Source organism: Zootoca vivipara, chromosome 6, assembly GCF_965207765.1.
Source record: "Zootoca vivipara chromosome 6, rZooViv2.hap1.1, whole genome shotgun sequence".
Taxonomy (NCBI): domain Eukaryota; kingdom Metazoa; phylum Chordata; class Lepidosauria; order Squamata; family Lacertidae; genus Zootoca; species Zootoca vivipara.
Window position 1 is genome coordinate 41349482 of NC_142589.1, and position 14486 is coordinate 41363967.

General features: G+C 42.3%; 1 protein-coding gene across 2 annotated transcripts in view; it reads right to left on the bottom strand.

Moving 5' to 3' along the window:
- The window catches only part of CDH5 (cadherin 5), a 31286-nt gene that overhangs the window by 2238 nt on the left and 14562 nt on the right, over window positions 1-14486 (bottom strand). For both annotated transcript variants that reach the window (XM_035119438.3, XM_088672011.1), the window contains 10 exons: window positions 12847-13046; window positions 9643-9931; window positions 8057-8173; window positions 6997-7164; window positions 5812-5999; window positions 4587-4840; window positions 3992-4122; window positions 2846-2970; window positions 1323-1431; window positions 243-488 (listed from right to left, as the gene is read on the bottom strand). In XM_035119438.3, coding sequence (XP_034975329.1) covers window positions 243-488; window positions 1323-1431; window positions 2846-2970; window positions 3992-4122; window positions 4587-4840; window positions 5812-5999; window positions 6997-7164; window positions 8057-8173; window positions 9643-9931; window positions 12847-13029 — 1810 coding nt within the window. In that variant the 5' untranslated portion in view covers window positions 13030-13046. The remainder of the gene's footprint in view (window positions 1-242; window positions 489-1322; window positions 1432-2845; window positions 2971-3991; window positions 4123-4586; window positions 4841-5811; window positions 6000-6996; window positions 7165-8056; window positions 8174-9642; window positions 9932-12846; window positions 13047-14486) is intronic.

Consider the following 14486-nt stretch of genomic DNA (forward strand, 5'->3'; position numbering starts at 1 on the left):
TGGAGAAGAAAAACAAGCATGTGGTTGAATAGAAAACGCAACCTGATTCAACCTGAGGTTCGGCAAGGTGGGAGAAGTAACCATCTCTGAAAAATGGTTGCTACCGTATGACCTTAAAGAGCAAAATTACTCCATTTTCATATCCCTTTCTGTGAATGCCACCCCTTCTGTTCCTTATATGTAATATAAGGGATCTTTCCCCTGGGAAGGCCAGAAATGTGAATATTTATGAGTAGATTTACCAATGATGGTGAGGATGCAGACCAAGATGGCAACTAGTGCTTGGACGCTGACTCCCATTTGTTTTGCTGGCTCTTCGCAGAAAGTGAAGTCTCCTTCCTCGTTGCACTTGCAGACATGGATGGCAAGAGTGTTTGTGCTGCTCTGCTGGGGTGAGCCGTTGTCAGAGATGATGATAGGCAAGTAATGGGTTTTGACTAGTTCCCGATTAAACTGTCCGTATTTGACGGTGACATTCGCTGTGCTGTCTGAGGAAGGCAATAGCATCTCATTAAGTGATAATCTCAAATGGTGATTGCCTTGTAGGAGTGCCAGCTGGCTGGCACAAGTTCAGCTCCTGAGGCTAAGTAATCTTTTCAGGAACCCAGAAAATGTCTGGGTGGCCAGGAGTCATCAGCACTTCTTCTATACAGGAGTGGTTTGTTTTGGGAAATTAGCAGTTTTAGAGAATCAGTTTGATTCAGTGTTGGTCATTTGTTCTATATTTTATAATTTTGTGATGTTTTAATGCTTGTGTTGTACATCACCATGATAGTTTTGAATGAGCTGGCAGTTTAGAAATGTTTTATGAATGATATTAATAACAATATATAAAGGTAAAGGTAAAGGGACCCCTGACCATTAGGTCCAGTCGTGACTGACTCTGGGGTTGCGCGCTCATCTCGCATTATTGGCCGAGGGAGCCAGCGTATAGCTTCCAGGTCATGTGGCCAGCATGACAAAGCCATTTCTGGCGAACCGGAGTAGCACACGGAAACGCCGTTTACCTTCCCGCTGTATTTCTATTTATCTTCCTATTTATCTACTTGCATTTTGACATGCTTTCAAACTGCTAGGTTGGCAGGAGCTGGGACCGAGCAATGGGAGCTCACCCCGTCACAGGGATTCGAACCGCTGACCTTCTGATCAGCAAGCTCAGTGGTTTAACCCACAGCACCACCTGGGTCCCAACAATATATACAGAGCCCTAAATAATTTATAAATAGGGACAAGCAAACCATGAAGCTGTATTTGGCGCATGGTTAGTTAACATTCATACAATGTTTCCTTTTTGCCATCTCATGAAATCCACAGAAACGTACCGTGATTGTTAATTAGAGTGAAGTTGCTCTCGTCAGACACCAAGGAAAACTTGAATTTCACTCCTGGTGACATTTCATCCTTGTCCACAGCAGAAATGATGATAACAGTCTACAGGAATTGAAAAGGTTGTCGTGAATACACAGGGTCATTTCCCCCCTCAAACAATTGCCCAGGAAGGGACTTCACGTTAAGAGTGACAGTCACTCTCTGGGAGCAATTTGAAAAATATATTGTACCACACAACCACGGGCTTCTGTGGAGCAGTGTAAAAAGGTTAAAAAGGTTAAAAAGAAGAAAGAGCCTGTCCTTGGAGCACCTCATAAGTACAGTATGCATCCTTGTGCAGTTGTTGATTATGTGCTTCATTTGCAGATCAGGTTTTTTATAGTTATATTTTATCGAAAATTTTCAGTGAGAAAATAAAGTAAAAGAAAAGGAACAAAACAAAAGCAAAAACAAACATTAAAGAAAAATAAAAAAATACTTGGAATTGTGATACAATATGAAATGTAGGTATATAAACAGTTTTGAAATTAAGGGCAATAGATTCTTAATGTTATTTTTTGTTGTATTAACTATAGAAGCTAAATTATTGTCCCACTGCTTAGGTAAAATAGGAACCTCCAATTCTTTATTCTATTCACTTCTCAGATACCATATGTCAAGTTGATTAATTGAGACCAGGTATCTGTGGAAAACATTCACCGGGTTTTTAGTCTGAGAGGATTTAACCAATTGTTTTTATTATCTTAGGTGTATTAGATGCTGTAAAAGCTGCCGGTCCAAATAAAGATGTTAGCATATGGTGCAGCTGCAAATATTGCCATTGGGCTGAATCAAATAGGTGGTGTTTTTCTTTTCATATAGCACAAGTATAAAATTCATCACTCTCATCTATTAATTGGTCTCAAGTCAATATGCCTGCCTCCATCCTGTTCTTCCATATTACCATTCCCCACCCCACCCTGATTTTAAAAGTGGCATTTCCCCACAAAGTCAGTTTAGCATAGGAAAATTGGTCAATTTTTACAAGACATTGTGTTCCATATTTTCTAGCTGACAATCTTGTTTCAGGAGAATCCTGGGTTTTGATATATTGTGATCCTAGTGCAGTCCATCAAGATAAAGGAGCTAAACATCTATATTCTAGGGTTGCCCAAGTTGTGAAGCTATCACTAATTTTGGGTTTCCAGTTTCTAGTTTCTGGCAATAAACAAGCTTGGTGATATAATACCAAATCCTCCTTGTTTTATTTGCAGTTGCATTTTAAATAATGATACCCTTGGAGTTGAAGAACCCCAAAGGCATTTCCTTAATAAGGGGTTTAATTTTGGGAAATATTTTCTGAGAATATATCTGCAGATCAGTGTTCTGATTTGATAGGTTTAAAGGGGACAAAATGGGAAGATTCAGTCCAAAAAGTGGAGCAAACTGGAAACTTCCCCATCCGACTTCCTAGGCTGGCAAGGATTGCTGGTCTGTGCAGCTGAGTAGTAAAAACAGTTTGGTTCTGATACCTTACCTTTCCTGGCGCAGCATTTTCACACACTCTAGGATTGTAAACATCAGCAAATTCTGGTGCATTGTCATTTATATCAGTAACTTTAATGTAAACTGGTACGTGAGTTTCTAGATTGGGCACAATTCCTGTAGCAAGAAGAAAATCACAGATTCATCAACCATGCACCCCTCTGAAATCAAATAGAGGCAACCAGTGTTCACATTACATCAGTGTGGTGAGTGAATTGGAGCGGAGGAACCTTGCTAGCTGGCCTGAACTCTGAGACATGTAAGAACGTCTGCAGAGAACTGCCACGTGTAATGCACAATTGTTTGCGTAGGGCTATCTTCATGCGATCTGGAACCCTACAAAGCAGGGTTTTGGCTCACATAGGGTTGTATCCAATTTTAGTATCCATTGGATGCAACTTGCAGAGAGCTGAGGAATCTGATTTTCAGATGGTTCACTCCATGTAGGGACGGGCAAATCTATCAATTTCCGTTTATGTCAGTTTCTAATTTTTCCAGTCTGAAGTCCGGCTCTCCACATTTCTACATCAGTTTGTGATTCCCCCCTCCAAAAACATTCGCATGAAAATTCACCAGTATTTTAGTGCAAATTTCTCCCAATATGCACATTTTTTGTATGCAAAAACATTGTTACCAATACATACATATATTTTTTTATGCACACTCTACCCTATGCATTTTTATAAGCATATCTTGGCAGGAAACCAGCATTGCAAATTTCAAACAATTGTGAATTTCGAAGGATGGTTGTATAGCTATAGTTTAGGAAAGTGCAAAGTAGGTAGAAACACCTTTAAATGTGAACTGATTTGAATTTCTCCCTCCCTCCCTGCATTCCATGATGCTGTATTATCATGCAAATATGGGTTTTTAACATAAAATCATACCCTTGACAGGATTGGAGGAGTGGGGGAGTGAATCAGATAAGAAGACCCTCATGATTGGTGCCACCCACTTGGCACAAGGCCTTGGGATGGATCCCTACTGAAGAATGGCTTTCACGGCATGGATACAACAGCAAAAAGGTTCAAAGAGGGAGGACTTGTAGTTTGCCTGCTTATTGCAATCTGCAAAGGAGAGGGAATCTCTGGGTGCCTCACTCTTGTCAAATTCCCTAGTAACACAAGTTCATACTTACTGTCTTGCTCCAGTTCATTGGCTGCCACAGTTATGTTATGCCAGGCACTTTCTTCTCTGTCCAAAGGCTTCAAGGCAAAAATATGTCCCGTGGTGGATATTTTGAAATAATTGGATCTCAGGATGTGATATCTGTGTTGGGTGCATAAAAAAAAAATGGTATCAAAGTAGTATTTGAGGAGGAGCCAAGGCAGAGACAGAGTTGGGGCTGGGGGATGAGTCGTTGGATAGCGAAGGGGAACATAAGGCACGGTGCCCTCCCCCTCCCTCATGGCCAGCTCAGGGCCAGGGCATGCGCCAGAGTCCCTTCGCGACCACGAGGAGAAGCAGGCTCTGCCACTTCCCCAGCCCCACGGGGGCGCCTAGTTGTACTCCATTATAAATGTGCATCTGGGGCCATGGCCTCATTGGCCCTGCCCATGCTATGCCTCTGGTTTAACAACATCTGGAGGGCCATAGGCTCTTCATCCCTGCATTATACAGTGTAAAAATTCAGTTCTTCAACACATTATCATGGGCTGTATAAAGTGTTGTTGCAAGGGATGCAAACTCAGTTGACCGAGCACCTTTTGGGTACAGAAGAAGCTTTCTGTTACCTTATTTTCCGTTTTGCTCTATCTGGGTCATGTGCCGACACAAATCCGATAACCTTTTTGATGTCACTTTCCTCTTGAACTTCAAATATATAGAAAGGTTGGGAAAAGACAGGTGGTTCATCAACATCGAGAACTTTGATGGTTACACTTGCAATACTCTTGGATCCTTTCGTCCTGGAATATGCATAGTTAATGTTGGCATCAGTTGCTTCAACATCAAACTTGTAGGAGGGTACCTTCTCAAAGTCCAGTGGCTAAAAACACACACAGAAACATTATCAGTACACAATAAAAAGGGACACTGTGTATACAATGAACATCTTTTTAATATTTAGGAACACAGGAAGCCAAGTCACTATTATCCACACTGACTGGCAGCAGCTCTGCAGGGTCTGAGACTGAGGTCTCTCCCAGTGCTACCTGGAGATGTTGGATATTGAACCCGAGGCGTTTGCATGCAAGGCAGATGCTCTACCACTGAGCTGTGGCCCAGCTCCTAATATAAGAGAGTTATATTCATATTTCTGGTCTGCAAAGCCCATTTTGGAATGAACCTGGAATTTAATGGAAACTCTTGCAAACTCTTCTGGATGTTTTGTACCCATGTAGATTTATTTAGTCAATTATTAGCCTGTTGTGTGATAGTGGGTAATTAATAAAAATAATAAAAATAATAGTATTTATTTATCTATACCCTGCCCATCTGACTGGGTTTCCCCAGCCACTCTGGGCGGCTCCCACCAGAATTAATGTTAATAATAATAATAATAATAATAATAATAATAATAATAATAATCCGATAAAACGTCAGACATTAAAAACTTCCCTAAACAGGGCTGCCTTCAGATGTCTTCTAAAAGTCAGATAATTGTTTATTTCCTTGACATCTGATGGGAGGGCATTCCACAGGACGGGCTCCACTACCGAGAAGGCCCTCTGCCTGGTTCCCTGTAACCTCGCTTCTTGCAGTGAGGGAACCACCAGAAGGCCTTCAGCGCTGGACCTCAGTGTCTGGGCTGAACGATGGGGGTGGAGACACATACTGCATGTGTCTAGATGTATGAATGGATATGTGTGAGAAAGTGGTTGTCCCATACACCTTTTGTACTGGCCCCACCAACCATGGGCACATACTCCCGGAAAATTAGCTATAAGGGAAGGTAGTTCTTGGGTTCACAAAGATTCCCCACTCCTGATGTAAACAAAGATACATTGATCATAATACCTTCTTAGGTCTAATTATTCCTTCATTTGTGAAGGGGTTTGGTTCTATTCTGAAGGTATCTTGGTAAGGTCCTTGGACAAAACTGTACTTTGTATTTCTGTTCTGTGGCTCATCAATGTCTTCAACTTCCAGTCTACCAACTTCACCGTCTAACCTGGTATTTTCAGGGACTTCAAAATGGAAGTTTTCTGGAAAACAAACAAATAAAAGTACTTTGGAATAAAAGGAAAATCAGAACACATGTTCTTGCTAACAAAAGGATCATCATCTTGCTCATTTCAGTTTTCATCACTAAATTGTGTGGCGTTGGCCTTATGTGTGGCCATCTTGAGTGTTTTCATGCTCTGAGGTCTGGGTATCCTTTGGCTAAGGGGCTGCATTGGGATCAGCTGTTGGAAACAGGGTGCCCCTGGAGTAGCTTACATAACATACGTTAAATAATGGACAACGTGATGAATAACAGAATCTTTGGCAGAAACCAAACTGCAGCAGAATGGAAACAGCACTGGTTGTGACAAATACAGATCACAACAGAATTTGCAATATGCCTGCTTATTTTTAACCAATTATGTAAAACTTGAAATTCAATATTTTTGTATTTAGAGGCTCCTTCTAATTTGAGGCCCTAAACTGTAGCTTACTTAGCTTGTGTGTAAATCTAACTGTTTGCTGTGGACCCACCCATGCATTCTTTGTTTTCACTGAATGAGTGGGAAGTGATGGTGTGTCAGTTGGTGGCATGGACAGAGGGCTGTGTTAGCTTCAAGGAACACAGGGCTGTATCCAACTTAGTCCTACTCAGAGTTGACCTACTGAAATTAATGAATTTAAGTTAGGCGAGTCCATTAACTTCAATGAGTCTACTCTGAGTAACAGTAGAATTGCATAACACCCATAGAAAGAGTCAGACCATTGATTCATCCAGCCTAATACTGTCTACTCTGCCTAGCAGTATGCAGTGCCCCCTGCTTGGAAACGCTGGACAGCCACTGCCAGCCAGTGTACATATGCTGCACTGGATGCATCAGTGGTCTGACATGCTGTCACGGAATTTATAAATGTTCCAAATATCTAGTCAGATTTGGAACCCACAATGCATTACATTCAACTGAATGCAATTTCCATGAACTGAGTTAGGAGCAGGTGGCTTCATCGAATTTAATTCATTGATTTTGCAAAACTAACTTTTCCTAAATGTTGGGAAGTTGTCGTTGATATCAGTCAGTGAGATGCGGACTGTAGCAGTGCCTGAGTCTTCTGAGTGTAGACCGTGACCATCCACTGCTTCTACCACAATTGTATAAACAGGGGTTTTTTCTCTGTCCAAATCTGGTACAGCTGTGTAGATTGTTCCTGTAAAAGAAAAGAAGAAAGCTAAACATGCACCTGCCTCATCTATCACCTCAACATTATTATTTTTTACTATTAGATTAATCTGTATAACCTAAATTTCTACTGCTTGCCTTTAATTTAGCATTCATTTTTAATTTTAAAAACAGTTAACAGAATTTTGACTCCCTCCCACAGATCACTACTTGCCAGTTTTGGTTGCCCAGCAGTCCTCTCCAAGGTAGTCCTCTCTTCTCCCTTTCCATCCTTCCAAGGTAAACTTTATGTGTGGTGTGGTCTACCCACCTACCTGCTTCAAATCTAGAAAAGCCAGCTGTCATTGTTTGCTCCTCGTCAGCAGATGAGGGGGGTGAGAAATCCTTTGAACTTTTCAAAGATCCTTCTAATCCCAAACTTTGGTGGTTTCATATCTGTTAGTTTGGAAGCTAAATGGGACGATCAGAAAGCATAGGTGCCAACTCCCTGGGACCCTGAGTGCCTGAGCTCCCACAAAATTCCCCACGAAGGGGCTGGGCACCCACAATTTCACTGCCACAATTTCACAGCCCTGGGCACCCATGTTTGCAGGGCCAAGTTGGCACTCCTGTCAAAAAGGCATTGGTTTCTGCTTGCTTGGAAGACTCAGCAGGTGGGTATGCAGAAGTATATTATTTCACAGTGAGTCTGAAAGTTCTCAAAGGTTGACAGACCAACAAACTGACTTGACAGATGATGTGGTGTGGCCTGACTTCTACACAGAAGTTTCCTATTCAGGCTTGCCTGTTAGCATGAGCAATAAGAGTGCTTTGTTCTACTTTTGGATCTCAGACTTCCCAGGACTAGCTTTCCTGAACTGTGAGGAGTTGAGTCTGGCAGGATTACTTTTTACCAGCTGATTTATTGATATCATACCTACCAGTATCATCTATTTTGAAGTATTGGTTTCCCTGAATAACTTTGTAGGAAACACGAGTATTGCCAAGAATTGTGGGGTCATCAGCATCTACAGCTGTCACTTTGGTGACTGATGTTCCTAGAGAGAGCAAGAGCAAGGGGGGAGGGGAGATTGTTACCAAAAGATGATACTTAATTATTAGTGTTTCAATTCTGTTCGGGTAAAAACATTGCCAACAAGAACTGTGATGAATCTGCTTAAAGCGGTCTCAAAAACCGACTCTCCTGAAACAAAGCTTTTTCTCCCACACCACTTTGAACCCTCCTATTTAATGCTGCTGCTGTTAGGAAATTTCTATCCTACATTTACTCCAAGGCACTCAAGGCCATGTAAGCGGACATGTTTTTTCCTCCCCCTCCCCATTTTATCACTACCACAACCCTGTGAGGTAGGCCAGGCTGAGAGACAGTGAGTGGCCCAGGCTCCTATTCCAGGACTCTAGTCCACTATTCCACACTGGTTACAATAAGAATGCTCAATAAATAAATAAATAAATAAATAAATAAATAAATAAATAAAGTATAGCCTGCTCTGCCTCCCAAAGGAGCTCAGGGTGACAAACAAGTGATGAAACAATAAAAGTATTTTTAAAACAATTCCAATGCAGATGTAGACTGGGAAAGATATAATCTTAAAAGGCTTGGTGAAAGAGGAAACTATTCTGGGGCTAGCTATACAAGTGGCGAGTCAAGGATGGAAAGGGTTAACTAAGAGAAGGGAGAGGTCACTTACAGACCAGGGATCTAGTGTGGGCGCTGTGTGTGTGTGTAAGCTCTCAAATTACATTATGCATCTAAGTGCTAATCTGGGCTTGGCTGAGCTGGCTAGATGTCTCCTGAGCCTCCATCCAGGGCCATAAATCGCTGGACATGGCTAGCTCCACATGACTAGAGTGGCTCTGAGCCATGGTCTGTTTCTGCAAGTATTCAGCATAAGAAGCTACCGTAAGGAAGAGTTAGCTTTCTTACTGCAACTGGATGATCTATGCTTCTTTTCATTTATATTAGTGGTGGGAAACATCCGGCCTCTGAACCCATTTCTAGCAAATTCTGCCCACTTGCCAATCATGTGACATCATTTGATGTTACCCATCTATCGTTTGTCCTGTCACTTTCCACATTGTCTGTGGCTTTCCCTTGCTTACACTTAACATTTTATGTACGGTATCTTACATTCATTTTAATTGATTTAAAGACTAAGCCTTAAAGGAAAGGAGACTTAAATTTAAGAATGTGTAAAATGTTTGCAAAATACATAAAAATTAAATTAAATAAATAAAAAAATATGCATTTTTTAAAAAAAGTTTTGCTGGTGTCTTTGCTTTCTTGGCCTTTCAACCTGCTGACTTTTGCCCCACCCTTTTCACTTCTGGCCTTGCCTGCTATTGGGCAGAGAAACAGCTTACAACTTCTAGGGTTGGCTAGGTTTGAATCTGGCCCTTGGGCAGAAAGTGGCTCCCCATGCCAAGTTTCTGTTAAGGTACTCCCCCCCCCCCATGCAAGCACAGTAGCATTATTATTATTTTTTAAAGAGAGAGATGAGCTTACCTAGTGGTGACATTTCCAAGACAGAACCATTAAACACTTTTTGTACAAATTCTGGGGCATTGTCATTGATGTCATAGACTATGATACGGAACACGGAGGGTTGTTCCAATGACTTATTGGTGAAACGGTCAAGAATGTGAGCCTTCAAGTGGTACTCCGCTTTCTTCTCTCGGTCCAGCCTCTCATTTGCAGACACATCTCCAGTGCTGTCTTCAACTCTAAACAGAGTCCCAGCACCTTCCCCTTCAAGAACGTATTTAGCATTGGGATTCCTGATGGTTGATGTGATCTAAAAAGCACAACAAAGTCTGTAAATAAGAATTAAATTGTGAAAGCAGAACAGTCAGTAAGGGATCCTAGGAACATAGAAGCCATAAGAAGCCTAGACAATGGCCAGGGACTCATAAAACCAATTGCTCAGGTTGTATATATGTGTAAATAAACCATATATATATAAGGACACCAAAGTCTCTGCTGTGCCTCATTTCCAAAAGAAGACACAAACCCTGGGTAAGCTGTCTGGAACCCCTAGAGTCTCGTCCTGCTTGGAGATAGGAGTGACATACAACAATATAGACAATGGAACAGTACATTATGAAATCCCCTTGATTAACTGCATGTGACTCAGGCAAAGCTTTTCAGTTGGTGTTCATTGCTGAGTTTGATGCTGTCCTTGATGGAGGCAGCTGTATGTTTTCATTTCCCTGAATATTAGCAGGGTTCTGTCAGGCTGTCATAGTGAAGTGAAGGGGACCTTTCTGGATCAGTGCATTTGCTTGACAGGCCGTGAGTCCTGCAGCAAGTACTTTCTGCTAATGTGAGCTTGTTCTGTAGGACATGGTGAAGCTTCCTCTCTTTTCCTGGAATTGTCCCCCAAAAGAGTTCCTTCCTTTGTATGTTTGCTCGTTCGTCTTCCAAGAAAGGAACAGAATATATCTGATTCCTTCTCAACATCCTTATGTTAGCTCTCAGACCCGCAAATGCACCTAATCTTTGCAGAAAGGTCATAGTGCTATAATACTAGGGCTTCACAGAAAATGATAGATATCCAGCTTTCATGGCTTTAGGTACTTTTATGTAGATTCATGGGCAAAATAATGTCCTGGAACTGCTATAGTGTGCACTGCTTCTTTAATGTTTAGTGAATAATATTTATTTATTTATTTATTTTTACTTTATTTATTAACTAAATTTATATACTGCCCTTCATCTGAAAATCACTTTCTGCTTACAATATAAAAACACAAAAATGCATATTATAGTAACAAACAAAAACAATATCCCTTCCCCACCCAGTTTAAAAGGCCATAATTTGTTTAAGTAGCTAGAGGCCTGGGATAAGAATGTTTTTGTAAGGAAGGCACCAGGTAAGCCTCCCTTGGGAGAGCATTCCACAAGTGGGCAGCCACCGCAGAAAAGGCCCGCTCTTGTGTTGCCACTCTCCGGACCTCTTGTTGAGGAGGCACATGAAAAGGGGCCTCAGGGGATGATCTCAGTGTTGGTTCATATGGAGAGAGGACATCCTTGAGGCACATAGCTGCCAACTTTTCCCTTTTCTCATGAGGAATCCTATTCGGAATAAGGGAACTTCCCTTAAAAAAAGCGAAAAGTTGACAGTTAAGTTGAGGCATTGCAGTGAGGCATTGTGGTCCTGAGCCATTTTGGACTTTATAGGTCAAAACCAGCACTTTGAATTGGACCCAGAAACTAATTGGCAGCCAGTGCAGTCGGGTCAGGATTGGTTTTATATGCTCAAACTGTCTTGCCCTAATGAGAAATCTGGCCACTGAATTCTGCAGCAGCTGAAGTTTTCAAACCATCTCCAGAGGCAGCCCTACGTATAATGCAGGCACCCCCAAACTGCGGCCCTCCAGATGTTTTGGCCTACAACTCCCATGATCCCTAGCTAACAGGACCAGTGGTCAGGGAAGATGGGGATTGTAGTCCAAAACATCTGGAGGGCCGAAGTTTGGGGATGCCTGGTATAATGTGTTGCAGTGATCTAACTTAGAGGTTACCAGAGCATAGACGACAGACATTAGGCTATCCCTGTTAAGATGGGGTGCAGCTGGGCCACCAGCTGAAACTGATGGAAGCCACTCCAAGCCACCAAGGCCATCTGAGCCTCAAGCAACAGTAATGGCTCTAAAAGGAACCCCAAGCTGCATACCCACTCTTTCAGAGGGAGTACAACCCCATCAAGAGTAGGCAACCTCCCAGTCATCCGGTGTAGGGAACCACCCACTAACAGTTCCTCAGTCTTATGTGGATTGAGCTTCAGTGAGGCAGGCAATAAACCAGCAGAATCTCCAATCTGCGCCAATTGCCCAGGGCCAGGAACACACACTCTAGATCAGGCACCCCCAAACTGCGGCCCTCCAGATGTTTTGGCCTACAACTCCCATGATCCCTAGCTAACAGGACCAGTGGTCAGGGATGATGGGAATTGTAGTCCAAACATCTGCAGGGCCAAAGTTTGGGAATGCCTGCTCTAGACCCCCCCCCAACTGGACAGAAAGTTTGAAGGGAGAGAGAGAATCTCTATAGACCACAACAACTTCCCCTCCCTGATACTGCACAGGGGAGCACCCAGGTCTCAGTGATACAGACCAGATTGGCCTCCTCATCCATAATCAGATCATGAGTGAGTGAGGTCTTCTCAGAGCTGAGCTGGCATTCAGCAACAGCAGCCATAGGTTGGATGAGAGGCTGGCACACAGGCAGACAATAGAAATGAAAAGGAATTTGGAAAAACATAGGAAGCTATTTCATACCATGCTGGACAATTTGTCAATCTATCTCAACTCTGCAACTCATAGCCAGAGATCTTCCTCGTCACTAGTTACCTGCTTGTAAGAACATAAGAAGAGCCTGCTGGATCAGGCCAATGGCCCATCTAATCCAGTATCCTGTTCTTGCAGAGGCCAACCCAGAGGCCTATGGGAAGCCCAAAAGCAAGAGCTTCGTACAACAGTATTCTCAGCAAGTGCCTTGGGCCATGGAAGCAGAACATAGCCACCCTAGCTAGTAGCCTAACTGGAGACTCCAGGAATTGTACTTATGCCTTTCTGCATATAAAGCACATCCTTTACAACTGAACTATGAATTGATGGTTCATCAATCGCTAATTGTAAAAGAACGGGGTAAAAATTACATTCATTTGGGAGAATGGGCAAGACTGAAATTCAACAAATATATTCTTACCCTCCCAACATGATGTGGCAGAGTCCCATTGTGCTCTTCGATAATATGCATTTTATTCCAGATCCACTCTCTCTTTATGCGCTTGTTAATGTTACTGTTAATGGCAGTCCTTGTGAAATCTTCTCCATGAGTACTAGCGAGAACCAGCGTCAAAGAAAGCAGGAGAAGGCAGCATCTTGCCATCTCTGTGGAAGAAAGCCCTGTAAAGCAATACAAATGATGACTACAGATGTTGTAGGGGTCTTTCCAATGAAACTCTCCCCATGCACCTGAAGGCCTATCTTGTCTAGCATCCAGCTTCCTACAATGGCCAATCAGATGCCTCTGGGAAGCTCACAAGCAGGGCATGAGGACAATAGACCTCTCTCAACATTGCTCCCTAGTGGCTGCTATTCAGTAGCATGGCACCTCTAAGTTTGGTGGTAGTATATCACAATCAAAACTAGTAGCCAATGATAGCCTCCTGCTCCTTGAACTTTTCTAACCCCTCCTTTTACAACCATCCATTGGGTGGCAATCAACAAATCTTCTGCCAGAAAATTCCAAAACAGCCTTCAAGCAGATTTTCTACCTGCCTTGCCCCACTCCCCCTGCCTGGGACCCTTATAAGGCAAAGCTGTTGCTTAAGTATTTCTCTTTGTCATAAAATCATAGCCTTGTAGAGTTGGAAGGTACCCCCGAGGGTCATCTAGTCCAACCCCTGCAATGCAGGAATCTCCACTAAAGCATCTATGAGAGATGGCCATCCAACCACTGCTTAAAAACCTCCAAGGAAGGAGAGCACCACTTAACATTCTCTTAACATTTTTGTAGAGAATGTCCTTTTGGCAGGAACACAGATATGCTGGGTTTTTAATACTTTTGAAATGTTAAGATTTTGCTTTGAATCGTATCACTTCCATTTGTATTATTTTGCATTTGCATTATTGTATTTGCATGTATCTGTTTACTCTTTCTGAGCTGCCTTGGTGGCCTTTTTTTTGGTCAAAAGGCAGCATATAAATAAACACCAACGTAAAATTGCAAAGGCAGCTTTTTTTGGGGAAAAAGCCTACAAATAATCAATTTCACTAAACTTATAACTAAATATATATATATGCCAATAAAGGTGTTGAATTGAACAATTGAACTAAATATATTACATTAAGAGAGGAAACTGAAGCACAGGCCTCTCACCTGTCATCTTTCTGCACCTCTTGGCAATGTCTGAACCAGTCTGGAGTTTTACGGGCCTCCAAAGTCTGATGGTTCAACAGAGTGAGGACACACTGAATTCAGTTTATTGACGGGACATGAAATTTGTGGGCTGTGAGCTGTTGTGGGCCTCTAACTGCCATCAGGCTCAGCTAAGAAATGATGAGAGCTGTAGTCAGCAATATCTGGAGGACCAGAGGTTACCCTGGTATATCACAATACATCTAAATACTATGGGAGCCTTTATTCTTGGTATTACCTTAACCTGCCCAGATTTTGATGAATCATGGGTGTGATGGGGTTATCAGGTGTAGAAGTGGTGGTCTAAGCTCACATCACTGCATTCTCATTGCAAACATGCCTGATACCAGGTGACATATATTGATTATAATTTATGAAATACCACCTCAGGGCCAGTCCTATAATTAGGCACAGTGAGGTGGCTG